Source organism: Chlorocebus sabaeus, chromosome 10 (assembly GCF_047675955.1).
Source record: "Chlorocebus sabaeus isolate Y175 chromosome 10, mChlSab1.0.hap1, whole genome shotgun sequence".
Lineage (NCBI taxonomy): Eukaryota > Metazoa > Chordata > Mammalia > Primates > Cercopithecidae > Chlorocebus > Chlorocebus sabaeus.
In genome coordinates this window covers 3,517,828-3,534,287 of record NC_132913.1, presented here as the reverse complement: position 1 = coordinate 3,534,287, position 16,460 = coordinate 3,517,828, and the positions used below count along the sequence as shown (strand labels likewise).

Genomic DNA, 16,460 nt, shown 5'->3' with positions numbered 1-16,460 from the left:
GGAGGGTCCCTGGAGCCCGGGAGGTGGAGGCTGCAGTGAACCTTAATCATGCCACTGCACTCCAGCCTGGGCGACAGAGCAAGACCCTGCTGTATCAAAAAAAAAAAAAAAAAAAAAAAAAGTCTGGTCCTTCCAACCCTTCTATCCATAAGGACAGTGTTCATTTCCTACGGAAGATGCCGAAAAAAGGCACCATCTTGGACCAGAAAGCCGCCCGTGCCAGACACTGAACGTACCAGCACCTGGATCTTGCACTTGCCAGCCTCCAGAACTGTGAGAAATAAATTCCTGTTATTTATAGGTTACCCAGTCTAAGGTATTCTGTTACAGCACAGGAACAAACTAAGACACTAAAACTTTCAGAAAGACTTACCTGGTTAATTTAGCTTTCTGGTGAAGTGAGGGTTTGACAACCCATCTTTTGTTGTATCAGTATGTTCCCAAATTTTCCTGATTTTTACATAGTACGAGCCTAACAATGTTTCACAGATTGCACAAGGTCTCCTAGTAGCTATTTTCAATAGCAATATGCTGTCCAGCCCTGCAGACAATATTTGACTGTCTAGCAGAATAGCTGACCAGGCTTTTAATCTATAACAGCATGAGGTTGCTTTACCAAATAATTCCCTAGTATGAGCTGCTTTTTATTATTTTTAATTTTTTTTTTCAAGATAGAATCTCGCTCTTGCTGCCCAGGCTGCAGTGCAGTGGTGTGATCTTGGCTCACTGCAATCTCCGCCTCCCAGGTTCAAGCGATTCTCCTGCCTCAGCTTCCCAAGTAGCTGGGATTACAGGTGCCCGCCACCACGCCTGGCTAATTTTTGTATTTGTAGTAGAGACAGGGTTTCACCGTGTTGGCCAGGATGGTCTCGATCTCCTGACCTCATGATCCACCCGCTTCGGCCTCCCAAAGTGCTGGGATCACAGGCGTGAGCCACCACGCCCGGCCTTTTTTTTTTTTTTGGAGACAAAGTTTTGCTCTTGTTGCCCAGGCTGGAGTACAATGGCGCAATCTTGGCTCACCACAACCACTGCCTGCCAGGTTCAAGCAATTCTCCTGCCTCAGCCTCCAGAGTAGCTGAGATTACAGGCATGCGCCACCATGCCCCGCTAATTTTGTATCTTTAGTAGAGACAGGGCTTCTCCATGTTGGTCAGGCTGGTCTCAAACTCTCAACCTCAGGTGATCCGCCTGCCTCAGCCTCTGAAAGTGCTTGGATTACAGGCGTGAACCACCACACCTGGCCCAATTTCATTTATTTTCTAAGTTTGATACTGTCAGTTGGTAGGCTACGAAATTCTTGCACTAATTTCTATGAAGCAAGCTGACTTAATCATCTATCTATACTAGCTCACCTGCCTGAGAAGCTAATAGTGAACATTTACTGGAACATACTATATGTCAGACATTTCTAGGCTCTTGTTTTTCAACCTTCTCAAAATATCCATGGGGCAGATACTATTATTATCCATATTTCATAATTGAGAACACCAATGAGGCTCAAAGAAGGGAAGTTGTTCAAGGATAAAAAGATTGGCCAGGCGCGGTGGTTCATGCCTGTAATCCCAGCACTTTGGGAGGCTGAGGCGGGAGGATCACTTGTCAGGAGTTCAAGACTAGCCTGGCAAACATGGTGAAACCCTGTCTCTACTAAAAACACAAAAAGTTAGCCGGGCATGGTGGCAGGTGCCTGTAGTCCCAGCTACTCGGGAGGCTGAGGCAGGAGAATCACTTGAACCTGGGAGGCAGAGGTTGCAGTGAGCCAAGATTGTACCACTGCACTCCATCCTGGGCAACAGAGCCAGACTCTATCTCAAAAAAATAAATAAATAAAAATAAAAATAAGAATTTTTTTATTTTTGCCTTATTTCATAGCAAACATAAAACCATCCCGACTTTAAAAGCCAACATTGTTCTTTCTCCTTTTTCTTTGGATCACAAGTTCATACAGAGTCAAGCAAGTGCCCCAAAGAAAAACCCCAAAATTGAAAACAGGTGTATTCCCCTCAGAAAAATCAAAGCTAGAATGTTTAGCTATTAAAGTGTTTTCCCCCAGGGTGAGATCAGGTGACTTCACTGCAGTGGCTCAAGAGTGGCTGACTCCCTCCTTCCAAATCAGCCCATCATAAAGCACCTATTGCTAAGTAGCAAGCCAGAGGCTTAGACTGGATCACTCATAATTGCAGACTTCAAAGTGTGCAGAACTTCACGCCTGGCCTATGAAATTTAAAAAAAAAAAATTTTTAATTGCAATTTTATTTTTCTCCAGAGAATAGTTTTTCTTCAGTCCTTAACAACTCCGCTCCTTATACGGGTTTTGGTGGGGGTGCGGGGCAGCACCTGCAGGTCTACACTGGGGTGAGGTGTTCGGTCCTGATGGGCTTCATGAGCTCGATTCCTGACTACCGTGCTGCGAGTGGCACAACTCACAGTAATGTAGCTTCACATCCAGCCTGGGAAGTACACAGGCTTTGAGGATGCTCACTTCAGAACCATGGCTGACTGCCGCGGCCTCTACGTTTCAAATGATGACCTTCTTAATAGCCTAGTCATTGGGCACACGATGACCACATTTCATGCAACAAATAGGCTGCAGTGAACAGCGCACACCTAGTTGCGAACCTCTTTGGCACGACCATTATTTCTTATCTTGGAGGTGTAGGCCGAAGAAAGATGAAGTAAAAATCTTAATTTGAGGGTGACTAAATGAGTCCTCCAAGACCACTCACCCCAAATCCACATTCTGCAAGATAGTTCAAGAAGAAAGGCAAAGTAGCCATCTACCTCAGGGGACTCTGAGCTCCACAATACTTGTCAACACTGCCCATGGCATGCTTCTTCCGCCTCCCAGGTTAGCCACAATGATGCCAACGTGCTCTGTCGACACTTTCATCCCTTCAGAATTTCAGGCCAGATGTGGTGGCTCATGCCTGTAATCTCACCAGTTTGGGAGGCCAAGGCAGGGGGATCACTTGAGCCCAGGAGTTTAAGACCAGGCTAGGCAGCACAGTAAAACCCCATCTCTATAAAGAATTTTAGAAACTAGCTGAGAGTGGTGCACACCTTTGGCCCCAGTTATTTGGGAGGCTGAGGCAGGGGGTCCAGGCTTCAGTGAGCCATGACTGTATGACTACACTCCTCCAGCCTGGGTAAGAGTTAAGACCCTATCTCCATTTAAAAGAAAAGAAAAAAAAAGCATTTCAAACAATAACAGTGGTTTAATTCTTCCTTTAGCATCTAGGTGAAACTGGTCTTTCTCTATAAAGTCTACTATATTCTGGTCTAGTTTCAAAAAGTATAAACGCACTGAAATTAAAACATGAAATATTAAGAAAAAAGATGATGTGGAGGCCAAAAACCATGAATGAGGTAGTCAGTAGTGTGGCCCCATCTCACGCGGAACAGAGGCACGTTCAGGAAGCCACTGGCAGCCACTGCACAAGGCTGCTCCAAGATTCCACGTCCTGGGCCTATGAGTTATTTGAAACAGCAACCTAACCCCACCCCGAGCTGGGCTGTTTTCTCCAAAGGAATTCTCAACTGTCCTCTGCAACAGCATTTCCATGCGAGTCAGCCCCAGAGCCTGGGAAGGTGGTGTCACGCCTGGGGACGCGGTTTCTCCGAGCAGCAGCAATGTTTGGAGATTAATACTGAAAGCTGCGCTTTGTCTGGATATCATCAAGAATCTGCTGCAGCTCCTCATCTTCAAACCGTCCCTCCAAGCTACAAGAAAACGAAAAGAAATGAGTGATTTGGCAACTGGCAATTTCCCCACGCTCTTCTTTGAGGCATGCTAATCTGCCCACATCTCTAACACCTTCACCTTTCATCTGTATTTCTTTTCCACTTTTCCTGATAAAACATTACAAAATATTTCAAACGCATAAAAGATAAAAAGTATAAAAAATATACCTTTACAGTTAGCCCCACTTGACTTACAGGTTTTTTTTTCCTTTTTTTTGAGACGGAGTTTCGCTCTTGTCCCCTAGGCTAGAGTAAAGTGGCATGATCTTGTTGGCTCACTGAAACCTCCGCCTCCCGGGTTCAAGTGATTCTCCTGCCTCAGCCTAATGAGTACCTGGGATTACAGGCGCCTGACACTACACCCAGCTAATTTTTCTTTTTTTTTGAGACAGAGTCTTGCTCTGTCACCCAGGTTGGAGTGCAGTGGCGCAATCTTGGCTCACTGCAAGTTCCACCTTCTGGGTTCCCACCATTCTCCTGCCTCAGCCTCCCAAGTAGTTGGGACTACAGGCGCCCGCCACCATGCCCAGCTAATTTTTTGTATTTTTAGTAGAGATAGCGTTTCACTGTTAGCCAGGATGGTCTCGATCTCTTGACCTCATGATCCGCCTGCCTCGGCCTCCCAAAGTGGTGGGATTACAGGCGTGAGCCACTGTGCCCAGTCCTCGCCCAGCTAATTTTTATATTTTTAGTAGAGACAGGGTTTCACCATTGGCCAGGCTGGTCTTCAACTCCAGACTTCAGGTGATCCTCCTGCCTCAGCCTCCCAAAGGGCTAGGATTACAGGCATGAGCCACCACGCCCGACCCTGCATTTTTCACTTACTGTCTTCATGTTTTCTAATGGTATCAACCTCCCAAAGTGCTGGGATGACAGATGTGAGTCACCACACCTGGCCAGAGTTCTTTTTTTTTGAGATGGAGTGTCACTCTGTTGCCAAGCTGGAGTGCAGTGGCACAATCTTGGCTCACTGCAACCTCCACCTCCTGGGTTCAAGTGATTCCTCTACCTCAGCCTCCCAAGTAGCAAGGACGACAGGCACATACCACCATGCCCAGCTAATTTTGTATTTTAGTAGAGATGGAGTTACACCATGTAGGCCAGGATGGTCTCGACCTCCTAACCTTGGGATCCACCTGCCTCGGCCTCTCAAAGTGCTGGGATTACAGGCATGAGCCACTGCACCCGGCCCAGAGTTCTTTAATAAGCAGGAAAGTGGATGGCTATGTTACTTTCCTAGACCAATACCTTCCCTCCTTCCCCAGAAATCACCACCATCCTCAATTTAGTATTTATCATTGCCATACATTTTTAAAAAATTTGTTTTGCCATACATATTTTATACTTACTACACATTTATGGAAATGTAAGTAATATGCAGCAGTTTCAAACTTTCTAAGAAATGGCATCACACTGTATTTATCCTTCTGCAATTTTTTCCCTCAAAATTCATTCTGACATATGCTGATATTCCGTGTGGGTCTAGTTCAGATTTTTTTTCGCTGCCGTACAATAAACATTGTATGACTATACAATGATTCATTTATCCATTTTCTTATTGACTAAGAGATTATCAAATTTCTGCTATCATTAGCAGTGCAGCATGAGGCCGGGCACTGCGGCTCATGCCTGTAATCCTAGCACCTTGGGAGGCCAAAGTGGGCAGATCACTTGAGGCCGGAAGTTTGAGACCAGCCTGGCCAACATGGTGAAACCCCATGTCTACTAAAAACAAAAACAGAAACAAAACAGTGCAGCAATGAACACTAGAATATACGTCTCCTTGTAAACTTGTGGGAGTTACCTTTGAGATATGTACCAGGAATGGATATTTGCAACGTGGAGTATCTTTACCAGACACAGCCAAATTGCTCTCCAAAATGATTGTTGTAATTAACACTCACACCCCTACCATCAGCGTATGGAAGTTCCAGCTGTTTCAGATTTTTGCTCTCACTTGGTGTGGTATAAAACCATCATTGTCACACACTGTTAATAAGCAGGAAATGTGCTTTGAAATACTGAACGAAAAAGGCACTTTCATTCAATATTGGCAATTATGTATCCAAATATATAATGCATACACATTTTAGACACACCAATTCTATTTGTAGGAATTTATCCAGCATACAGAGAACTTATCACAACTGGTACTAACCTTGGGATTAGAGCCTTGGACTCCTCAGCAGTCTCTGGGCAAAGGTTGGCCAAACAGGCCAACTCAAACTTGTGAAGCTTTTTCTGGAGTAGCAAGCTAATCAAAAGAAAAAACAAAAAAATCAAAACAAAAAAATCAAAAACAAAGAAACAACAAAAATCAAAGAATAATCAACAGGAAAAAAGGGATCAAATGTAGCTAGTATTTAAAAATAGCTAGACGGCCAGGTGTCATGGCTCGTATCTGTAATTCCACCACTCTGAGAGGCCAAGGTGGGCGATCACTTGATGTGAGGAGTTCGAGACCAGCCTGAGCACCATGGCAAAACCCCGTCTCTACTAAAAATACAAAAATTGGCCAGGCTCAGCGGCTCATGCCTGTAATCCCAGCACTTTGGGAGGCCGCGGCGGGCAGATCACTAGCCTGGCCTGGCCAACATAGTGAAACCCCATCTCTACTAAAAATACTAAATATCCCATCTCTACTAAAATTAGCTGGGTGCAGTGGCGGGCGCCGGTAAACCCAGCTTACTCAGGAGGCCGAGGCAGGATCACTTGAACCCAGGAGGCAGAGGTCGCAGTGAGCCAAGATCATGTCACTGTATTCTAGCCTGGGTGACAGAACTAGACTCCATCTCAAAAAAAAAAAAAAATCAGCCGAGTGTGCTGGTATATGTCTGTAGTCCCAGCTACTTGGGAGGCTGAGGCATGAGAACTGCTTTAACCTGGGAGGCAGAGGTAGAAGTGAGCCAAGATTGAACCACTACACTCCAATCTGGGTGATGAAGTGAGAGTGTCTCAAAACAAAACGAAACAAAACAAAAAAAAGGTAGAGGAGGCCGGGCTTAGCAGCTCATGCCTGTAATCCTAGCGCTTTGGAAGGAGGCCAAGGCAGGAGTCCAGGAGTTCAAGACATCTCAGCCTGGGCAACATAGTGAGACCCTGTTTCTAAAATAAATGAATAAATACAGAAAATAAAAATAGCTAGGAGAGAAGACTTGAACTGTTTCTAATACATAGAAATGATCAACACCCTAAACACCCTAACATACTCATTACACATTCTAAGTAACAAAATATCACGTGTACCTCACACATATGTACAAATACATATGTTATCAAAAAAAATTATATATATACACATATATATACATAGGCTGGACATGGTGGCTTACTTCTAATTCGAGCGCTTTTTTTTTTTTTTTTGAGATGAAGTCTCACTCTGCCACCCAGGCTGGAGTGCAGTGGCACGATCTTGGCTCACTGCTACCTCCACCTCCCAGGTTCAAGCACATCTCCTTTCTCAGGCTCCCAAGTAGCTAGGACTACAGGCGTGTGCTACCACGCCCAGCTAATTTTTGTATTTTTAGTACAGATGAGATTTTACCATTTTGGTCAGGCTGGTCTCGAATTCCTGACCTCAAGTGATCTGCCCATCTCGGTCTCCCAAAGTGCTGGAATTACAGGCGTGAGCCACCGCACCTGGGCAATCCCAGCATTTTGGGGGGCTAAGGTGGGAGGATCAATTGAGGACAGGAGTTTGAGACCAGCCTAGGCAACATAGTAAGTCTCCCCATCTCTACAAAAAAATAACGAAAAAACCCTACTTCCCCACTAACAGTACCATTTGGATCACACATACTGGACTTATATAAAATATGATAGTCATATTTGAATCTGTTCCCAGACTGGAGTAAAGTGGCACAATCACAGTTCACTAAAGCCTAACCTCCCGGGCTCACATGATCCTCCCACTTCAGCCTCCCAAGTAACTAGGACCACAGGTACCTGCCACCAAACCTGGCTAATTTTTGTATTTTTTTTTTGTAGGGACAGGAGTTTCTCCATGTTGCCCATGCTGGTCTTGAACTTCTGGCCTCAAGAGACTGGTCCACCTCAGCCCTGCAAAGTGTGGATTATAGGTGTAAGCCACCACACTTGGCTGAAATTTTGGTCTTCGAAGTTACCCAGGCTGGAGTTCAGTGGCGCAATCTCGGCTCACTGCAACCTTGGCCTGCAGGTTCAAGCGATTCTCCCACCTCAGCCTCCTGAGTAGCTGGGATTAATGGTGTATACCACCACACACAGCTAATTTTTTGCATTTTTAGTAGAGATGGGTTTTTGCTATGTTGACCAGGCTGGTCTTGAACATCTGGCCTCAAGTGATCTGCTGCCTCAATGTCCCAAAGTGCTAGGAGCATAGGTGTGAGCCGCCATGCCCAGCCCAACATTATTTTACTTAAATTGACAGGTGATACCTGGGAAAGGGGGAGGGGACAGCAGTCCACATGCAGTTGTCCAATGGTTTGGATTAATAAAAACTTTCTTTTAGCACTCACCTACGAACACTGGCAATGGTCTCTCTGTTTTTGAAACGACTGAAACGGGCTGTGTAGTTTAATGTTTTCATGAAGACTTCTGAGAGTTCCTGTTCATCCTCTGCACTCTCATTCTGTTGCTTTCGATGTTCCAGAAGCATATGAACTTCTGAATTTAGAAGTGTCTCAGCTGTTTCAAACTCTATTTGTGAGAAGCATAAATGGCAGCTGAAAATACTCCTTCAAAAGTTTGCTTCTAAATGTTCATTGTGCATTTGAACATTTCTCTGCCCCTGCAGAAATCCAGGGGTTTCCTACCCACATCTACTTTTTTTGGAACTTTTATTTTAGGTTCAGGGTACATGTGCAGGTCTGTAGTACAGCGGAAATGGGTATTGTGAGGGTTTGGTGAACAGACCATTTTGTCATCCAAGTGATAAGCATAGTGCTGACAGGTAGTTTTTCAATCCGCACCATCCACCCCCTCAACTAGGCCTCAGTGTCTGTTGTTCCCTTCTGTCCATATGTACTCAGGGTTTAACTCCCACTTATAAGAATGTGAGGTACTTGGTTTTCTGTTCCTGTGTTAATTGCTTAAGTGAATGCCTCCAGCTCCATCCATGTTGCTACAAAAGACATGATTTCGTTCTTTTATTTTTTTTTTTTTGAAACAGGGTCTCAATCTGTCACCCAGGCTGGAGTGTAGTGGCATGAATACAGTTCACAGTAGCCTTGACCTCCCTGAGCTCAGGTGACCCCCCACCCCCACCTCAGCCTCCCAGGTAGCTGGACTGCAGGCACGCACCACCACACCCTGTATGTTTTTTGGTAGAGACGGGGGTTTCGCCATGCTGCCCAGGCTGGGATCTCGTTCTTTTTTATGCCTGCTGCTACTCACATCTTTACATTCACCCACAGTTACATATCACAAGGCAAAGTGGAGTTCACGAGACACTAACATTTAGCTTGTCTGAACTAGATTCTGACACCAAAAACCTGACCTAGACATGCTACTAAGTAGTGACACATTATAGACTAGTTACTGATTTCAAGAGTACACTGACAGTTACTGCCCTCTAGCCTGCATCAGCTCATCATCTTCCTACTTCGACAATGCTAGTATTATACTCTCAATTTTAAGAATTGTTACGTGTTAAAAAGGGCCAAATGTCTAGAAATAAACATTAATAATGTACTCCCAAATCTATTTTTGTACCCACACAAATGTTATAAGCAATTTTTAAGAATTAGGTTTGAGAGAAAAAGAAACCCATGGCCCCTTTTCATAATATACGGCTACCTTCTAGACTTCTAGAATAGTTCTGTTAAAAAACGCTGTTACCCCTTGGGAAAATCATTCTCTCCCTGATGTTCCTGCAGGATCTTATGTTCCTGATGTTTATCTCAAAGTATTAGAGATCGTTTTTATCTGCCCTTCTCTTAACAGTGAATTCCCCTACAGCAGGAACCATTCATAAACATGAATTCATGTTTATAATCCCTCACCGAAAAGGAAGCAACAGTGAGGAAAAGCCAGAATGACTTGCAATTTCACATTTACACGTGCTATAGGTCTGTTTAGTATCGGGGAAATCACTAACACCTCCCTCAGAGTAACGCCTTCCCAATTCTCAAGCCGGGTAACTGACAAGAGCCTCATTCTCCTTTCACAACACAGACAGTTTAAGTGGTAGGTCAGGAGGAAAGTCTATTTTTATTTGAAAGGTACTCATTGCTACTGAATATAACAGGCTACCAATACAGTTGGAGCACTACCGAAATAAAATTAAAATCTAAATAAAAAAATAGGTAACCAAAAGCTATTTTCTACCTGAGGGCAGGAGAGTTTAAACAAAAACCTCAGAACACCTTTTTCTGTCTTCCAGCCTATAACAGGGGATGTACTACAGTGAGTGCCTATTTGTATACCAGGAACGTTACCTCTTTTAATCTTTAACACTGAGGCACTGTAGGTACAGAAGAAATTACTGCCTCACAGCAATGAGTAGAGGAAAAGGCATTATGTATCAGGACTGCAGGACCTCCAAACTCTGAAGCGACAGTAACAAATGACATCAGGCCAAAACAAAAAAAGGGAAGAAGTAGCTATCAGTTACAAATCGGTGTGTTGGAACTCTGATGCTTTTACAGGTCCTGGAAAAATCAGTGTTAAGAGATGCATCCCAGGCTGGGCGCAGTGGCTCATGCCTGTAATCCCAGCACTTTGGGAGGCCAAGTCAGGTGAATCACCTCAAGTCAGGAGTTCGAGACCAGGTGAAACCCCATCTCTACTAATACAAAAATTAGTCGGGCATGGTGGCACATGCCTGTAATCCCAGCTACTCAGGCTGAGGCAGGAGAATCGCTTGAACCCGGGAGGTGGAGGTTGCGGTGAGCTGAGATTGTGCCACTGCACTCCAGCCTAGGCAACAAGAGTGAAACACTCTGTCTCAAAAAAACAAAACAAAACAGATGCCTCCCTTTCTGCACTAAACCGAAATTACTTGTTAAATGGAAAGGAATGGAACTTTTAGGACACCAGGAAACTAGTCAACTGTCCCTATTTCTCATTAAGAACAATATTCAAGTACTACTAACACATTACCCTCACTCCCTTCAACCAAGGAAGGTCAAGGCAGCCAAACGGTAACTCACAAGGCCTAGGAAAGGCGTGTCTGAGACCTACCACAGAGCTTTTGGGAGCCATTCCCAGGATTCAGCATCAACAAAATGGGGACGGGGGAGGCAGTTCAGACACTTTTGTATAACTACGGAGAGGAGGAATCCAAGACTTCTCCCCATGGCTAATTCCAATAAACATTTTCAAGTGAAAGCATAAGCATACACACACACACACACACACACACTTTATTTGGAAACAAAAGGAAATAGATCAGGGGATCTGCATGTTATTCTCTCTTGTGCAAATATTTTAAGAACAATGGCCATAATTAATCCCTGTTGCTAAAAAAGGAAAACAATTCCTTGGCCAATATGTCATCTGGAAATTTTAGTAAGGTTCCATCATTACGACCATTAATAGGCCCGGTGCAGTGGCTCACACCTGTACTTTCTAACCTGCTAAGGCAGGTAGACCACTTGAGCCCAGGAATTCAAGACCAGCCTGGGCCACATGGTGAAATCTTGTCTCCACAAAAAAAAAATACAAAAATTAGCCAGGTGTGGTGGTGTGCACTTGTAGTTCCAGGTACTCCAGGGGCTGAAGTGAGGTGGGAGGATTACCTGAGCCTGGGAAGGTTGAGGCTGCAGTGAGCTGTGATCACACCACTGCACTCCAACCTGGGTAGCAGAATGAGATCTTGCCTCAAAAAAAAAAAAAAAAAAAAAAAAAAAAATGCAGGGCGAGGTGGCTCACGCCTGTAATGCCAGCTCTGTGAGGCCAAGGTGGATGGATCACTTGAGGTCTTGAGGTCCTCATCCCTAGGAATACCCTCCCCAACCACTGCGTGCCTGAGAAAACTCGAGGCTGCCAAAATAATTTGTTTGTTCCAGCCAACGGCTGAAAATAGGCCTCTGTCTCTCCGCCTCTGTGGGGGGGTAGGGGCCTAACTTGGATAGATGCTGCAGTCAACAAACCAAGGTGGGTTCACGCGGACCCTCCTCTTCCCGCTTTTTACATTTCTCACTTCCCCGACTCCCCCGAGCCCCCGCTCACCACATCCTTATTCCCTAACTCTCCTTTAAAACGCCCAGAGGTTCGGTACTAATCGAAGTTGAGTTCGGTTCACGCTGGACTCTTCTCCCCAGTGCAACGTTCTATCACTGTTTAAAAATCTGTCCTCACCACCTGGGATTCCGGCTTCGTTTACCTTTGACACCAGCGCCCGGAACTTCGCAGTTTGTTATCACATAAAATAACCCAGTTGCCCAGGCGGCCACTCCCAGGTCCACGTTCCCTCCCCAGCCCTAGGCCGCGCGGGGGTCTGCCCAGGCCGCCGCCGAGGCCAGGCCTTGGGCGAAGCGCGGATAACGCCAGGCCTGCGGCGACCACGCGAAGTGGCGCGGGGCAGTCTGGTGGCCCCGAGCCCAACCTTTAGGAAAGATGAGCTGTGAGGCGTCCTCCTCTACGTCGCCAGCCCGCGGATCGCCGCCACCTGCTGCCATCGCTGAGTCGCGCGCCACCACCAGCGCCGCCGGAAGCGGAAGCGCGGAGCAACGGCCACGGAAGGGGCGCGGTCTCGGGAGGGGCCCCGAGGGGTGGGCGGGGCCGGGAGTGTGAGGCTGGCGGGGCGCAGCGAGGGGACCGGCTGGTGAGGTCCCGGAGGCTCCCCGCCGCCCAGGGCCGCCCTGCACTCCCTCTCCTCCCTCGCGCCTCGCCGCGCAGACGTCCTGGGGTAGGTCCCTAGGCCTTTCTGGGCGGAGAGGATCAGATGAGCTGCAGGAACGCCTGCTGATGGAGAGCAGGGCAGCCGACTCCGAACGTGCCGGGTCGAATTTCTTTCACTGACTTACAATTCTAAAATTTTATTGATTTGTGGTGGATTATCTAATACTTCTGAGCACGCGGACAATGATATTCAGAGGCTTTTACCACACGTCTGTTGGAACATTTGGGTGATGCATAGAAAATTAAGCAAATGACGGCCGGGCACAGTGACTCAGGCCTGTAATCCCAGCACTTTGGGAGGCCGAGGCAGGTGGATAACCTGAGGTCAGGAGTTCGAAACCAGTCTGACCAAAATGGTGAAACCCTGTCTCTACTAAAAATACAAAAATTAGCCGGGCATGGTGGTGGGCGCTTGTGATCCCAGCTACTCGGGAGGATGAGGCAGGAGATTCGCTTGAACCCGGGAGGCGGAGGTTGCAGGGAGCTGAGATCGCGACACTGCACTCCAGCCTGGACGACAGAGTGAGAATCCGTCTCAAAAAATATATTTAAAAAGAAAAAAGAAATGCAAATGAAAAATGATGCTGTTTTCGACACTGGAGAAAACGAAAGGTTGTACAATAAAGGAAATAATCGTAGCTTATTAGTCAACGATATCTTCGCTCATTAGTCAACAATGTTTAGAAGGTCATATTGTAAACTCTGTTGATTTAACAAAAAATGAATTGGGCCGGGCACGGTGGTTCACGCCTGTAATCCCAGCACTTTGGGAGGCCGAGGCTGGAGGATCGCTTGAGCTCAGGAGTTCAAGACCAGCCTGGACAACATAGTGAGACCTCGTCTCTAAAAAATACAAAAATTAGCCTGGCATTGTGGCGCGCGCCTGTAGTCCCAGCTACTGGGGAGACCTAGGCGGGTGTATCGCTTGAGGGATGCAGTGAACTATGATCGCCTCACTGCACTCCAGCCTGGGCAAGAGAGAAAGACCGGCCAAAAAAAAAAAAGGCAAAGTCCAGGCGCGGTGGCTCACGCCTGTAATCCCAGTACTTTGGGAGGCTGAGGCGGGCGGATCACCTCAGGTCAGGAGTTCGAAACCAGCCTGGCCAACATGGTGAACTCTTTCTCTACAAAAAAAAAAAAAAAAAAAAAAAATCTGGGGCGTGGTGGCGGGTGCCTGTAATCCCAGCTACTCGGGAGGCTGAGGCGGAGGTTTTAGTGAGCCGAGATTGCGCCACTGCATTCCAGCCTGGGCGACAGTGTGAGACTCCGTCTCAAAAAAAAAAAAAAAGCCGGGCGCGGTGGCTCAAGCCTGTAATCCCAGCACTTTGGGAGGCCGAGACGGGCGGATCACGAGGTCAGGAGATCGAGACCATCCTGGCTAACACAGTGAAACCCCGTCTCTACTAAAAAATACAAAAAACTAGCTGGGCGCGGTGGTGGGCGCCTGTAGTCCCAGCTACTCGGGAGGCTGAGGCAGGAGAATGGCGTAAACCCGGGAGGCGGAGCTTGCAGTGAGCCGAGATCTGGCCACTGCACTCCAGCCTGGACGACAGAGCGAGACTCCGCCTCAAAAAAAAAAAAAAAAAAAAAAGCTTTAAAAAATTAAAAAGTAAAATTTTGAAACTAAAAAAAAAGAAATCCTTTAGAAGGCTGTCCTGGGAATCCTGTCTGGCCTGTGCAGCCTGACCTCCTGCGAGGGCTCCTCCACGGCGTCTTGCTGTGCCCGCACTGTGGTCTCCCTCCACCTGAGAAGTTCCCTCCTCCAGAGAACGCTCTCTTTGCTTCAGTCCTGCTTCTCTAAGGGCCCTGCCCAGACCGCAAGGGCTGGCCACGCCCCCTTTCACGTGCTCGGAAAGGCTGAAGGTTCCGGCGGGTTTGATGCTTGCGGGTGTTCCCCTGTACACCCAGCACTGAGTGACAGGACAGATAACCACAGCCGCCCAGCCACTGCACCATGTGCTGGGGTCTGGGCAAAACATTTACTATGTTTACTCTTTTTACCTATGACTTCTCTAAGGTCAGGTTACCTTAGAGATTCACAGTCCTGTCACAAAGTGGGAAATGCCTTATAAATGGCAGGACCAAGATTTGAGCTTAGGCCTGTGGGACTGCCAGCCAGAGAAGATTCCAGCTGTCATCCGCCCTGGGTTATTTCTTTGGTCGGGAGCCAGGATGTGATCACAGAATAGCCATAGTGGGGGGAAGGGGGTCTGATTGGCAGCAGGAACTTGAGGGACTGATGGTGAACTGGGGACCTCTCTTTTCTGTTTTCCAATAGCCTTGAAATTGGAGTTCCCCCCCACCCCAATTTTCCAGGGCATACAGAACCTGTGTGAGTAGAAATAATGCATAAGCGGCAGGAAGAGAGTCCCTCGAATTCTTGTCTGAGCTTGATTTTAATGAGGAAAACAGACACAGAAGGGACAGGACTGGCATTACATTCCTCAGGCTGCTACTCTGATTCTTGTACGGTACTGGTTGAGTCAAGCCCTTCAACCAGCCCACTTAGTAGTTCAGTCAGATTATTCAAGCCAAGGTTACAGACCTAGATTGATCTAGAAGCTGCTGTAGAGCACCTCCCCCACCCCCATTCCCACAATTAGCACCACTGACCAGATCAGATGGTTTATTTCACACTCCAGAAGTCAACAGTGATGGCTAAAATGACAAATTTTGGGCCGGGCGCGGTGGCTCAAGCCTGTAATCCCAGCACTTTGGGAGGCCGAGACGGGCGGATCACAAGGTCAGGAGATCGAGACCATCCTGGCTAACACGGTGAAACCCCGTCTCTACTAAAAAAAAAATACAAAAAAGTAGCCGGGCGAGATGGCGGGCGCCTGTAGTCGCAGCTACTTGGGAGGCTGAGGCAGGAGAATGGCGTAAACCCGGAAGGCTGAGCTTGCAGTGAGCTGAGATCCGGCCACTGCACTCCAGCCTGGGCGACAGAGCGAGACTGTCTCAAAAAAAAAAAAAAAAAAAAAAATCACAAATTTTGCTTTATCACCAATCACCCTCTCCCCCAAAATCAGTCATAGGGAATTCCATGCTGTTTAATCACAGGTACTATGGAATGTAATCTCTAGAACATTAATTTATATTGAAGACACGAATTCCTCTTCAGACACACCAGTTATTAACAAAGCCTGTAAACATCTAGCCAGCTGCTGGTAGTCAATTTTCAAAATTACCTAACCCCGACAGCATGTTTTTATCTGTAGCCATGTGTTTTTGAGCTTTGCTAAGGGCCTCAGAATTGAGAACCTTTTAAAAAAAAAAAAAAAAAAAAAAAATTCTACTTCCTTGCAAATAGTGTCAACTGCTGATCTTTGGGTGGGTTGGGTTAGGGGGCTGGAGCCAGGGAGGGACAAGCAGGCCCCAGGGTGCTGCCCAAATGGAATACTAAATTATTTTTGCCAAGTTAAAAAAAAAAAAAAAAAGTCTAAACTGAAGATGTCCTTTTCTCCAAACACATCTCATCTTTTCTGGGTCATCCAAAAACAAAAACTGGGTAGGTCAGACTGCACCAGGACGTCCCAGGGTCTTTGCTTGAATTAACATCACCAAATTATATTAAATTTTTGTGGTTTTTCCTCTTCAAGAGATTTTGGCTTTTTTGGTAAGGTCAGTCTCATGTGAAATATCTCACAACGAACCTCTCTGGAGAAACCCAAATCTTAAGAGCTAATGACTGCTTGCTCACGGAACTAGGCTCTAAAACACCAGTGGCATTGCCACCAACCACAAAAACATACACAAGGGTGGGGTCACAAGCAGCACAGAAGACATCCAAGCTGACTGAATACTATCTTGTTGCCTGTCTTCAAAAATAAGACAACATACCACCATTCCATATAAATCAAGTCACATGTTTAAAAAAGAGGCAGGACAAAACA

The 16,460-nt window shown here is 46.4% G+C and overlaps 1 protein-coding gene across 1 annotated transcript; it reads right to left on the bottom strand.

Moving 5' to 3' along the window:
* Window positions 1-1,836: 1,836 nt before the first annotated feature.
* On the bottom strand, window positions 1,837-12,399 carry POLR2D (RNA polymerase II subunit D). The gene is made up of 4 exons (XM_007964593.3): window positions 12,272-12,399; window positions 8,241-8,421; window positions 5,903-5,998; window positions 1,837-3,723 (listed from the first exon to the last, which is right to left on the bottom strand). Exons 1-4 carry the CDS (start codon window positions 12,342-12,344, stop codon window positions 3,645-3,647), a joined length of 429 nt encoding a protein of 142 aa, XP_007962784.1. The 5' UTR covers window positions 12,345-12,399; the 3' UTR covers window positions 1,837-3,644.
* Window positions 12,400-16,460: the final 4,061 nt, after the last annotated feature.

Coding starts and splice junctions, on each gene's coding strand:
- POLR2D (XM_007964593.3), bottom strand. CDS start 12,344: ATGGCAGCAGGTGGCGGCGATCCGCGGGCTGGCGACGTAGAGGAGGAC. Junction 5,999..8,240: donor ACCATTGCCAGTGTTCGTAG/GTGAGTGCTAAA, acceptor TCTTTTGATTAG/CTTGCTACTCCAGAAAAAGC. Junction 3,724..5,902: donor TCCAAGGCTCTAATCCCAAG/GTTAGTACCAGT, acceptor GTTTTCTTGTAG/CTTGGAGGGACGGTTTGAAG.